Source organism: Pseudophryne corroboree, chromosome 6 (assembly GCF_028390025.1).
Source record: "Pseudophryne corroboree isolate aPseCor3 chromosome 6, aPseCor3.hap2, whole genome shotgun sequence".
In the NCBI taxonomy this organism is placed as follows: Eukaryota; Metazoa; Chordata; class Amphibia; order Anura; family Myobatrachidae; genus Pseudophryne; species Pseudophryne corroboree.
In genome coordinates, this window is record NC_086449.1 from 665,878,196 (window position 1) to 665,892,455 (window position 14,260).

The 14,260-nt window shown below is 42.8% G+C and overlaps 1 protein-coding gene across 3 annotated transcripts in view; it reads left to right on the top strand.

Moving 5' to 3' along the window:
• FBXW11 (F-box and WD repeat domain containing 11) overlaps nt 1–14,260 on the top strand; it is a 455,869-nt gene that overhangs the window by 135,775 nt on the left and 305,834 nt on the right. For 2 of the 3 annotated variants that reach the window (XM_063928244.1, XM_063928245.1), the window contains exon 2: nt 13,957–14,019. In XM_063928244.1, coding sequence (XP_063784314.1) covers nt 13,957–14,019 — 63 coding nt within the window. Of the gene's footprint in view, nt 1–7,064; nt 7,167–13,956; nt 14,020–14,260 lie in introns of all 3 variants that reach the window. The other variant, XM_063928243.1, reaches the window with a different exon arrangement.

Sequence of the window (14,260 nt, forward strand, 5' to 3'; positions counted from 1 at the left end):
TGATTCCTTATCTGAGGATCTGGATACCTTAGACAAGGATACTATATTAATGACCCTGGGGCATATAAAAGACGCTGTCCTGTATATGAGAGATGCTCAAAGAGACATTAGCTCTGGGCTCTAGAATAAATGCAATGTCGATTTCTGCCAGAAGGGTCCTGTGGACTCGGCAATGGACAGGCGATGCCGACTCAAAAAGGCACATGGAGGTTTTACCTTACAAGGGTGAGGAATTGTTTGGGGAGGGTCTCTCGGACCTGGTCTCCACAGCTACTGCTGGAAAGTCAATTTTTTTGCCATATGTTCCCTCACAACCTAAGAAAGCACCGCATTACCAAATGCAGTCCTTTCGTTCACAAAAAGGCAAGAAAGTCCGAGGTGCGTCCTTTCTTGCCAAAGGCAAGGGTAGGGGAAAGAAGCTGCACAACACAGCTAGTTCCCAAGAACAGAAGTCCTCCCCGGCTTCTACTAAATCCACCGCATGACGCTGGGGCTCCACAGGCGGAGCTAGGCCCGGTGGGGGCGCGTCTCCGAAATTTCAGCCACAAGTGGGTTCACTCCCAGGTGGATCCCTGGGTAATAGAGATTGTGTCTCAGGGATACAAGCTGGAATTCGAAGAGATGCCCCCTCACCGATACCTCAAATCGGCCCTGCCAGCTTCCCCCTTAGAGAGGGAAATTGTGTTAGCTGCAATTCACAAATTGTATCTTCAACAGGTGGTGGTCAAGGTTCCCCTCTTTCAACAAGGAAAGGGTTATTATTCGACCATGTTTGTGGTTCCGAAAGCGGACGGTTCGGTCAGACCCATATTGAATTTAAAATCCCTGAACATATACCTGAAAAGGTTCAGGTTCAAGATGGAATCGCTCAGAGCAATCATCGCAAGCCTGGAAGGGGGGGGGATTTTATGGTGTCTCTGGACATAAAGGATGCATACCTTCATGTCCCCATTTATCCAGCTCATCAGGGGTACCTCAGATTTGTGGTACAGGATTGTCATTACCAATTCCAGACGTTGCCGTTTGGTCTCTCCACGGCACCGAGAATTTTTACCAAGGTAATGGCGGAAATGATGGTGCTCCTGCGAAAGCAAGGAGTCACAATTGTCCCATACTTGGACGATCTCCTCATAAAGGCGAGGTCCAGAGAGCAGTTGCTGATCAGCGTAGCACGCTCTCAGGAAGTGTTACAACAGCACGGCTGGTTTCTAAATATTCCAAAGTTGCAGTTGATTCCTACGACTCGTCTGCCCTTCCTGGGCATGATTCTGGACACAGACCAGAAGAGGGTTTATCTCCCGATGGAGAAGGCTCAGGAGCTCATGACACTGGTCAGAGACCTATTAAAGCCAAAACAGGTGCACGCGAGTCCTGGGAAAGATGGTGGCATCGTACGAGGCCGGTCCCTTCGGCAGGTTCCATGCGAGGACCTTTCAATGGGATCTGTTAGACAAGTGGTCCGGATGACATCTACAGATGCATCGGCTGATCACCCTATCCCCCAGGGCCAGGGTGTCTCTCTCCTGTGGTGGCTGCAGAGCGCTCACCTTCTCGAGGGCCGCAGATTCTGCATTCAGGACTGGGTCCTGGTGACCACGGATGCAAGCCTCCGAGGGTGGGGGGCAGTCGCACAGAGAAGATATTTCCAAGGTCTGTGGTCAAGTCAGGAGACTTGCCTTCACATCAATATCCTGGAACGAAGGGCCATATACAACGCCCTAAGTCAAGCGGAGACCCTGCTTCGCGACCAATCGGTGTTGATTCAGTCAGACAACATCACCGCAGTGGCTCATGTAAACCGCCAAGGCGGCACAAGGAGCAGGGTGGCGATGGCGGAAGCCACCAGAATTCTTCGCTGGGCGGAGAATCACGTAAGAGCACTGTCAGCAGTGTTCATTCCGGAAGTGGACAACTTTGAAGCCGACTTCCTCAGCAGGCACGACCTCCACCCGGGAGAGTGGGGACTTCATCAAGAAGTCTTTGCGCAGATTGCAAGTCGGATGGAACTGCCACAGGTGGACATGATGGCATCCCGCGTCAACAAAAAGCTACAGAGGTATTGCGCAAGGTCAAGAGACCCTCAGGCGATAGCTGTAGACGCACTAGTGACACCGTGGGTGTTCCAGTCGGTTTATGTATTTCCTCCTCTTCCTCTCATACCCAAGGTGCTGAGAATCATAAGAAAAAGAGGAGTGAGAACAATACTCATTGTTCTGGATTGGCCAAGAAGGACTTGGTATCCGGAGCTGCAAGAAATGCTCAGAGGACCCATGGCCTCTGCCTCTAAGACAAGACCTGTTGAAACAGGGGCCCTGTCTGTTCCAAGACTTACCGCGGCTGCGTTTGACGGCATGGCGGTTGAACGCCGGATCCTAGCAGAAAAAGGCATTCCGGATGAGGTTATTCCTACGCTGATAAAGGCTAGGAAGGACGTGACGGCTAAACATTATCACCGTATATGGCGAAAATATGTTGCTTGGTGTGAGGCCAGGAATGCCCCTACGGAGGAATTCCAGCTGGGCCGTTCACTTCACTTCCTACAGTCGGGAGTGACGTTGGGCCTGAAATTGGGTTCCATTAAGGTCCAGATTTCGGCCCTGTCCATTTTCTTTCAAAAAGAACTGGCTTCTCTTCCTGAAGTTCAGACGTTTGTAAAGGGAGTGCTGCATGTTCAGCCTCCTTTTGTGCCTCCAGTGGCACCTTGGGATCTTAACGTGGCGTTGAGTTTCCTGAAGTCACACTGGTTTGAGCCACTCAAAACCGTGGAGTTAAAATTTCTCACGTGGAAGGTGGTCATGCTATTGGCCTTGGCTTCAGCTAGGCGTGCGTCAGAATTAGCGGCTTTGACACATAAAAGCCCCTATCTGGTTTTCCATATGGACAGGGCAGAATTGCGGACCCGTCCACAGTTTCTGCCAAAAGTGGTGTCATCCTTTCATATGAACCAACCTATTGTGGTGCCTGTTGCTACTCGTGACTTGGAGGATTCCGAGTTACTAGATGTGGTCAGGGCTTTGAAGGTTTATGTAGCCAGAACGGCTAGTGTCAGGAAAACGGAGTCGCTGTTTATCCTGTATGCACCCAACAAGCTGGGTGCTCCTGCTTCAAAGCAAACTATTGCTCGCTGGATCTGTAACACGATTCAGCAGGCTCATTCTGCGGCTGGATTGCCGCTGCCAAAATTAGTTAAGGCCCATTCCACAATGAAGGTGGGCTCTTCTTGGGCGGCTGCCCGAGGGGTCTCGGCATTACAGCTTTGCCGAGCGGCTACTTGGTCGGGTTCAAACACCTTTGCAAAGTTCTACAAGTTTGATACCCTAGCTGAGAAGGACCTTGTGTTTGCTCATTCGGTGCTGCAGAGTCATCCGCACTCTCCCGCCCGTTTGGGAGCTTTGGTATAATCCCCATGGTCCTTACGGAGTCCCCAGCATCCACTAGGACGTTAGAGAAAATAAGATTTTACTTACCGGTAAATCTATTTCTCGTAGTCCATAGTGGATGCTGGGTGCCCGTCCCAAGTGCGGACTTCTTCTGCAATACTTGTATATAGTTATTGCTTAAATAAGGGTTATGTTTGGTTGCATCAGGGTTGATCTGGTGCTCCGTTATTGTTCATACTGTTAACTGGGTAAGTTTATCACAAGTTATACGGTGTGACTGGTATGAGTCTTGCCCTGGATTCCAAAATCCTTTCCTTGTACTGTCAGCTCTTCCGGGCACAGTTTCTCTAACTGAGGTCTGGAGGAGGGACATAGAGGGAGGAGCCAGAGCACACCAGTATCCAAATTCTTTCTTAAAGTGCCCTGTCTCCTGCGGAGCCAGTCTATTCCCCATGGTCCTTACGGAGTCCCCAGCATCGACTACGGACTACGAGAAATTTACCGGTAAGTAAAATCTTATTTTAAGCAAGGTGTCTCGCTCTGCTTCTGCAGAGCTTGTCACAGGTCACTATTCCCAGTCATAGGTGGGTATTGTCCCGCCGGAGGCTGTCTAATTAGTCCAGTAAAGCTGGCATATCGATAAGACAACAGGCAAAACCAAATCCCCAGAAACAGCCTGTTTTCACCGGAAAACGGGGCTGTTTCTACTGAAAATGCACAGATTTCGCTGAACCTGTGTGTTTTCTGGAGATAATGTTTTTTTACAGTCGACCAAATTGGCCCAAATACGACAAAAACGGTGTATTTTCACGTGTAATTGGATACCCCCCACAGTGTCTGAATAGTAAATGCTAAAAAAAAAAAAGTTGACTTTTTGCACCTGTCGACCTAATGCATGTTGACCATATGGTGTTGGCTTAGTGACCCGTTTCCAATTCCCGGGTGGGATTCAGCATTGGAGATGTGAAAGGGGTATTTAACACAACACCAACGCACACTTTAGTTTTTGGAATGCTTCTGAATTATGCTCTATCCATTTTACTTGACAGTATCATGCACATAATTCACAAGTCACAACTTGTCTAGCATTTTTGTTGTACTGGCTCATGAGCCCATTCCTAAAGGTAGTTTTAGGTGTAAAAGATTTATTTATCAAAAGTAAAATGGGTGGAGAAAAATAGAGGTTTTTACTTTGACCAAAAAGGTGAAGGGGTATATTCAATTGAAGTCGAAAACTGTCGTCTGTCGAGAAGACTGCAGTTTTCAACTTTTTAAGGTCGAATCCTGATTCGACCTATTCAATATTTTGCTAAATTTTTCGACAAGTCGATAAATTCGACTTGTTGAAAAGCACTTGGATCGGCGGAATAGCTGCCAATCCACGTGTTTATGTCGAAAACGGGGCCAAATCCGACAGGTTTTGGCCCCCTTTTCGACCATCTCAGTCCGACATCAAAATGATGTCGGACTGAGATGCGGACCCGGAGGAGGTGGGGGGGGGGAGCCGCAGTGAGACGGAGGGACAGCCGGCGGGCATACAGGGAGATCATCGCTACGGTAGCGCTGCAGCTGGATGTCACTCACCCGCCTGACCTCACGGCAGCTTCCACCCGGCTCCAGCACGCTGCTGGAGCCGGGTGGAAGCTGCCGTGAGATCGAGCGTCTGACTGACATCCTGCTGCAGCACTACTCCGTAGCGCTGTTCTCCCTGTATGCCTGCCGGCTGTCCCCTCGCGGCTCACCCCCTTCTCCTCCTCTGCGTCCCATCTAAATTCGACTTCAAAAGTCGAATTAAGATGGGATTGAATAGGGGTTGTCGGATCCATTACGACAAATACATGTCGGAATGGATCCGACTTTAATTGACTATACCCCCAAATCTCCTCAGTTTAGAGAACCTATTCAACAAGCATCTTTACACCCGGTTCTGTCCACCAAAGGCATAAAGAAATCAATAGCTTAAAGGAAGAAAAAAAAAATCGTTTGTTAAAGCATTATTTTTAATGCAGTACTATTTAAATGTACATTTTTATTTTCCCTAAGGAAAGGTACATGTTATTTATAAAAGTCCCACTGTAACTTACGAGCACTGTGCGTTGTCTTGCACATTAACTGCTCTTTTCAAATCCCCTATTGTGGGCCTTAAGTCAGTGAATAGTTCACAGCTTCAGGTAGCAAAAACTTTGGCGGTTCAAGCGGTAGGTGCAAACACAAAATGCATTTGTTTCATATATACCAACACAAAGCCTGAAGGTAATTTCTTTGAAGATCTTTAATATTTTTGTGCATGAAAAAAAGTTTGTGTACATTAAACCATCAGAGAGCTTAGGGGTCACGATCTCTAAATTTTGGATTTCAGATATTGGAGACTCAACTTGTAGTAGGCTTCTGCCTATGGGAGCCTGCAACTAACAAAATGGCTGGCCAGGTACCTATTCACTGTTACATTGGGGAGGCAATTGAAATGGTTTGGGTTTTTTTTGGGCACCCAAAGTAATGGGTGTCCATCAGAGCAATTCAAGTGTTGCTCTGATCAGACGCCCTTTAGTTTTTAAGTGCCCAAATAGACATGGTTTAGAAGCGAATAGTGGCTAATCCCATCTAAAGTAGTCCCTACAATGCAAAAAGTCCTTTTTGCACGCCCAAACTCAATACTCTTTGCACAGTTATGCTCGCCACCTCTAGAGGCTAAGAGTAGAAATGTCGGCGCTGGTGGTGATCGTGCCCAAACGTCATAATATTTGAATTGCTGCTATTGTCTGCCATCTAGTGGTTCGGCGCCTAAAAACAATTATCCTCCTGGGAGTGTCATGACCAATGTTAAAATAGTGAATAATGCAGCTGCATAGTCCGTGATCACAAACACCTGGCAGATAGGAGACTGCTATCATGACCTATGGGACCACGTCATTCATTTTAGTTACACTTATCTCATGGGACTCCAGTATTCCCATTCTGTAATGGTGAATTTATGATTTTTATAGTGTGCAGATCATTGTTACGCAGCCATTTGGCAGTCTGGATGCCAGTCCAAGCCTTTGTTTTCCTCTGCCCCTCGTCCGCAGCCTGCACCTGAAGCAACGATCACAAGGCAACCTGGGGGGAATTCAATTGTGGATTACATTAATGGACTTCCAAAGGAGCTAATCAATTTTTTGGGGCGTCCATTAAGTATTGTATTTTATGTGTCCAAATTGACCTTGTTCAGCTGTGTGTAGCGGCAAAACCCTTCTAAAGTCCTTCATAGGATGCCTAAACCACTGAGTTTTCACACATTTCTGTTGTCCAATTCACGAGGCTACGAGCAGAAATGATTTGTCCTGAGCAGGTGCCCATTAGTAACCTCCTCCAGGAGCACAATTGAATCGCCCACATTGAGTGTATATTCTCTTTTCAATCCAAACTAAATCCCCTTGTATAGCTTTTAGAGTACTGGTGCAACTTTATGCAAATGCTATGTATATTTGAACTTTTCTTATGTCACTCAGAGTAGACATATTTAAGCAGAAATGGTTCTGAACGAATTTTAGATGTTCACATTCCATTTTCTTTGTAAGTCTGAAAAGCATGCAAAGTTGCTTGTCCATGCTCAGTACATTAATATACTCATAAGTTGCTTGCCTGAAATATTTTTGTGGCATCTAACTGCTTCTTTTCTCCTTCCTTTTTTTTGTCACCCTGCAGTGTTCTGTGCCAAGGTCTTTGTGGCTAGGCTGCTCCAACCTGGTAGAGAGCATGTGCGCACTGAGATGCCTGCAGAGCATGCCCAGTGTCAGATGTCTCCAGGTGCCTTTCTTCTTTCTTGTACTATTATCTGTATGCTCTGTCTTGTGCAACATTCGTTACCTTTTCTTTGACTTGGTGGTCTAAGACCATTTTGCATGCCATTTTCATTTTATATTTGTTTGATAGTGTGCAGAGTTTGTGTAATTGTGAAACATGTAGAGCATGTTGCTTGTTTTGCCATTATTTGATGTGGCATGCTCAAAAATCATCTGCGCTGCTTTTTTTTTGTATTTTATATTTGTTTTTCTTTAACATTTTTGTCTTGCTTTTTTAGCAGATACTGTGCATGCAAAAAACCCAGAGATTTAATTTGGATTGAAATTGTTAATATCTAGTTTGCAATGTAATATGAATAAATACGTTAAACCTCCCTTTGCAGCACAATTTTAGTTGTAATATTTTGTAGACTTGTTTTGCGTGAGGATAACACTTCTGGGTTTTTTTTTTCCCACTACACGCAGCCCATATGCGCAGCTAGGTTGATACTCCAGTCAATTTGTGTTGTCAAAATGTAGACTAAAGTAAATTGATAAAATTAGTTCATAGTTGTGCACATAGCTGTTGCACACACCACAAATGTGATATCAGCAAATTTGCCGAATATGGACTCTCAGGCCAACTCAAAATGAAAGAGCAATTCTTAGAGTTATCTGATTGAGAATTATTTTGGGTATGTATGTAAATCAGGTTAGCAGGTGATGACGTTTGGCCTTTGTGTGCTGCTATCGGTTTGCATATTGGAAGTTGGCCTCATTTGGGCCAAGTGGTAGGGATATCAATTATTTTGGCCATACGTTGTGCATTCCGTCAGATCAGTTCTGCTGTTTTTGTCAAGAATTATGCCACGGATACGTGCAGATTCCACTGTCTGTCTGGCTACATCTCTCCTCATGCATACATTGATAGAAGTCCGTGGCTGGCTTGATTTTGCCATCCTTATGGATCAGATAAAATCTGATGAGATTTGATTTTGATCTGACCAAATGGGATCACACACATCCTGCAGTGGTAATGTGGCCCAAACATCTATGGCCCTGTTCTTCTGATCGGCGGACATCCGTGATTGGCAATCTGTTTGGGAATCCGGCAGAAAAACGGCATGTTAAAACTCCCTGACTTGCCAATCCAAATCAATTTTTGGTCTGAAATGGTGAATCGCAAATTTCCCATATCCCCCAAATCATGTATAGTCAGAATATTGAGTTATCTGGGAAGCTGCCTAAAGTATGGGCCCCTTAAACCAAGCCTGTTGATCTACATACCACCCGATCAGTGATCAACTCGGTCACATATATATGTCCAAATTATACTTACAGTTGTGTCTCCAGTTTATCTGCAGGTTTGTATACTCGAGATCCATAGGAAATGCATTGAGTGATCACTATATGCACCTTGCCACGAATAATTGCAATCGTGTTTAAATAGCACCCGCAACCCATTTGCGGGTAAAATGAAGGTGGCCACATCTGTATATACTGTTTCGTTTTTAATCATGTTTTTTAAATCCCAAATTTCAAAACGGACAAAGCAGCATGACATCACACCTAATAGGGGGCTTGTTTTATTCAAGGAGTTGGTATTAAGAAAGTTTAAAATGGGAAAATATGTATCTGGGGTTCCTCATACAGAAACCTTATGATTGCGATTCCTTCTCTAGTGAATCAGAGGAGCACTGCTATGAGATATATTCAATTAGCGTGTCTAATTGACACCCCCTTTCCCCGCCCTACCCCACGACGATGTCCAGTTGTCCCCAATGCCGGCAGTTATTGGGGATTTTGTTTTGCATGCCTCAGGCACTAACCAGACCTATGAGCCCCATTTTTTTTTCCGCAAAAACACTTAAATCTGGGGGGAATTCATTTAGTCTTGGTAAATTTTTCTGTGTGATTTTTTTGCCAATGTTTTCCGGTTAATGCTCTTTTTTTCACACCAAAATGTTCCCATTTCAGTGCGAAAAAAAACACAGGATCCGGGATAAGTTCCTGGATACATGTGTTTTCATGATCAGGGCAGCGAAAAAATGGCACTTGTTGTGGGTTGATTCTTCTACCTCCAGGCAGGTGAAACAAAATCCCAGATAATGCCAGCTATATGCATTAATTAAATTACTTCCTGGACATCAGTTTACTGTGGCTAAATTACTCCTCTATGTGCGTTTGCCCAGAAACAGAAATTTGCTTGGAAACCAAATGGTTTATAATTGGATAGGGAGGAATAAAAGTAATTGAAAAAGTTAAAATAAAAAGATTTTATGGCCAATTGAATATACACTTATATCTGATAATGCACGTTTCTGTTCTTGGCTTGTCATGGGATATGTCCTCATGTAGGTCACATTCTGTGACTGAAACATCGACTTATACTGGTGACTTAACTTTGTGAGTAAATAACTCGACTATTTTGCGAATTTCCTGGTGAGTGCAGTGTGCTTTAGTAGACCATTCGCATGGCCTGCAAATTGAAGAAAACCCTGTATCCTAGCTATTTGTCAATCAATAATGGAATAGTAAATATTCTTTCTGGTTATCTCTTCGAAAGCATTTAAGGTCGGAAATTATACAGTCTTTTCTGCAATGTAAAATTTTTGTAAAAGTGGTATTTTTCCATTTTCACAAAGTGGAAAAAGACTCTTGGCAGAATATTGTAATTTACGCTAATAGTGAAAGACAAGTGTGTTTGTACATTATTTTTTAAAAACCTTAACTGTAGACTATCAAACAAAGGTAAAAGAATAATAGGAATGGGAAAGGAACAGAGGAATCATTGGTAAATGATAGAGTACTTCTCTAAGGGTCATGACTTCATTGGTATAAACAAGGAGTTCCAGTCCTCCAGCCTGACAGAAGAGGACACTTTTATAAATTCATCCTGTCTGTTTAAATCCATGCTTTCTGGATTGGGAGAGTGCTTTCCTTAAACTTTTGTCTTTGTTCTTGGTTATCAAATTAGCAAAGCTGTTCAACAATTCTAAAACTATAATCTAACCAATCTAGTTAATGTTACTTTACCATCTGTGAAATGTTTTTTAGGTGTTCTCTGGCGGGGACACATACTGCTTCCCAGCTGCCTCCTAGATGTTTAGTTTGTCATTTTCCCCCCCAAAAACCCCCTCTAGATTCCTCATACTATCTCTCCCAATAAAGTGTGATATAACATAGGTAGATGGGAATGTGTTGACTAATCTTTATCTATGGACCCACTGAGCTACTACCTAAAATGTCTTGCATTTTGTGGAGTAGAATTATGCCTGGAAGACCCTATCCCTGAGCCAAGGCTTAAAGGCACATGTGCGTTGAGCCTTGGAAGGGGGATTTTGAGTTGCCAAGTAAAAGATGTGTGTGGATTTACACTGCATCAGAGCTTTAGGATTGGGTGGTCTAGGTGCCAAAATGCTGACAATGAGTGCCTTGTTGTAGCCAAAGTCAGAGGAGGCAGTTGCATTGGTACAGATGGTATTTAGAAACTGAGTTTTAGTTTTACGAATTGTGGAGATTTGTGACTGTGAGCACCAACAATGTAGTACATCACCTTAAATTTACCAGCCTTATATTGCCCCTAATAGGGTTTGTTTTGGTGTTTATACAATTCACAAATTTTCTATATTGTAGCAAACAAAATTCTTGTTGCTTTTCAATCCACAACTTTATCTATCTATCTATCTATCTATCTATCTATCTATCTATCTATCTATCTATCATCTATCATTTTTAGTACCATGTTCTGTCTGTTAATTAAGCCGTTAAAGCATATGAAGCGATCCTTTTATGTGTGTGTAAATCACATAGGCTGCATATAGTTACTGTTGCACTTTTCGGTGCAATAGTAACCCCCCTATGCCTGGGGGTAAGTTTTTCATTATATAATTTTAGGATTTTTTTTTTCTTAAGCTTTTAGCTAACTTTATGCCCATTTTTAATCAATAGTTAATTACATTTTAATCTGCTGTAACAGCCTGTATTCTGCAATCATTGATTCAATTTTGAAGAAGAAAATATATATAGAAGCCTCACTTATCAGTTGTATAAATCGACATTTGTTTGCGTTACACAAGCTTCTTGTGTTCTTGACAGATTTTCTTAATCTCTTCTAACCAGCTTTATTACAGACCTATTTCTTCTTGAACGCTTTTACTACGTGGTGCACAGGCTGTAACACTAGTATGTAACCTACACTTATAATAAATCAAGTCCTCTACTCTATCATTGCTAGGCTTTATAAATGTGGAAGAGACTGTAATGATCCTGTAGATGGAAATACTCTTTATTTTGATAAACATAATAAACACAACACTGTTTTGCAACAAGGAAAACTTAAACTTTGTTAATCAACTGAATTCAAACTAAGATAGTTGTTTCAGAAGTCAGAATGTATATTAAGTAACGGTAAAGTTTCCACTTCAGTGCAGCAGTCTTTGACCTTGCATTTAACAGTTAATTTGTAATAAAAGGATGTGCATTACTAAGCTGAATAATGTTCTTACACTTGATGAAATAGGTCTACCATGCTCTTAAATTGTTCTGCAGCAAGTTGACAGAGTAAGTGGTAGTTCTGTTAGCAGGCAGTGTGCATGAAAGCTTTGCAAAGTTGAGGGCTGATTCAATAGTTTATTTTGTGGTGCCCATTAGAGCAATTCAGTTGTTGCTTTGATTGGGTTTCCATTACTGTTTATATTCCCAAATACACAGGGTTTCTCTGCGATTGGGCGCATAAACTGGTCACTTATTGCACATTTCTTCTCACCACCTCAGGAGGCTACGAGCTGATAGGTCTGCACCAGCGGTGATCGCTCTCGAAAGGCAGAACAACTGAATTGCTGCCGTCAGGCGGTGCCTGATAAATAGTTGAACCGCCCCTATGGTGTGCAGATATGCTCTGCATGGTTTGGTGGACTCATACACTGGAACAGTCATTTTACAGTAAATCAGATTACTGTGCTTTCAGCTTTTTGACTTGTGTGGAACCCATTGGGACTTTCCTTAAGATGTTTGAAGAGTTTCAGCTGACTGTAGTGGAGGAGGGATGTAATGGATTAGATATGATTTACCAATGGCTGGCATCCCAGCAGTAATAATACAGACGCCGGGATCCTGAATGAAATCCCGACAGGGGTGAGTAAGGGATATTTTCCACTGTCTCCTAACCTCACCCCTTAGTGCCTAAACCTAACCCTCCCGTCCCCACAGCCTAAGCCTATCATCACTCATTACTTTGGGAGTGCCAGTCTTATATGTGCGTGTGTATATATGTATGTATGTATGTATGTATGTGTATATGTACAGTATATATGTATATGTCTGTGTTGAGTATCCCTTATCACACATTTTTGGTTCCCCTACTGAGATAATGATACATATATGTATATTATATATCTATATATACACATAATATATATGTCATTATCTCAGTAGGGGACCCAAAAATGTGGGATATGGGATACTCAATATATATTATTGGTGTTATTATTTATATATATATATATATATATATATATATATATATATATATATATATATATATATATATATAGTGTTCACTCTAGGATTTTTTTAGGGCAGGGTGCTGATCATTGAGGAGGGCACATTTTTATTTTGAAGGGCACATTTTTGATGTGACGCTTTGCGCACAAAGCATAGCGTAAATGTTTATAGTTTTTGTACATACATTTTCCCCTTAGTATATCATATACCCATACATACATATAGGACACCAATGTAACACCCAACATCTGTACTGAGCAACATACTGTATATATCCAGTCTTCTTGAAAGATTGGCTGTAGCATATACATAAGTAGATAATTTATAAATGTCTCCTCCAGAGCTGAAGTGGTTATAATCCGTATGTGTTATAAAACAGAAAAGTTAACTAGAGCGTTAAAATATATAGGTTAAAAAAAAAAAGTCTGTTCTACTTTGGAAATACTGTAAGCAGTACCTGCTCACTACTTACCCTATTCTTTCCCTCTTTATCAGGGTGCTGTGTTTTGCAGGCAGCCACATCAGTGATGTCATTTACAGTCCCTCATCTGCCACCCAGTTCGCTAAGGGTGCTCCAATTTCAGAGATGGGCAAGGAATAGACAATAACATTGTAATATGCACTCTGACTGTTGCATTCTTTATACAAGGGGGTGATTTATGGCCCTGCAGGGTGCACTGAAAAGGGGCAGGGTGCTTTTTCACATTTCAAAAATGGGCATGGTGCAGCACCCTGCTGAAACAGCCTAGAAGGAACACTGTATATAGTGTATGTGTGTTACAGTTGCCAGGTTTGAATTTTTATGATTTTGTAGGACCTGCATGAAGGTGGGGTACCTTCGCGAGCGGTGTGCAGGCTTCCGTGCATTGGCCAATTCACTAACTAAACCCCCATCATTTATTCATTTATTCCTAGATGTTGTGAGGATAAGTGAGCTTATTTTGGTGAGTGCTGAACTTCGTTTCTATATTTTTGAGTAGGTGGCCATGGACTACATGCACCCCACCCTATTAGTGGCGAGTGCGGACACTGCACCCCACTTCTGGGGTGGCGAGTGCTGTGGTTTCCTATTTGTGTGTATATGTGTGTATATTTTTTTTTTTAAAGCTCCTACCCCATTTTAAATACACATTCATGCTTTACAGGAGTGAGCTGCTACTTTCCAAAACCAGGGCTTTGTGTTTTGTCCTTACTTCCAAGCAATATCTAAATGCTAAAATATGCTGTAATTAGACCTGCATGCTGTGATTTTAATTCTGTACATCTTGAAGAAAGAACACTAAATATTATTTTACGTTTCTTTTTCTTAGAACACATCGGTAATGGATGATCAGAATGAATATGAATCCCCAAAGAAAAACACTTTATGGCAGGTAGGAATAGTGGTTTTCTGTTCTATTGTATTAAATATGTATTTCTCTGACGTCCTAGTGGATGCTGGGAACTCCGTAAGGACCATGGGGAATAGACGGGCTCCGCAGGAGACTGGGCACTCTAAGAAAGAACTAGGACTACTGGTGTGCACTGGCTCCTCCCTCTATGCCCCTCCTCCAGACCTCAGTTAGAATCTGTGCCCGGCTCGAGCTGGTTGCTTACTAGGGGCTCTCCTGAGCT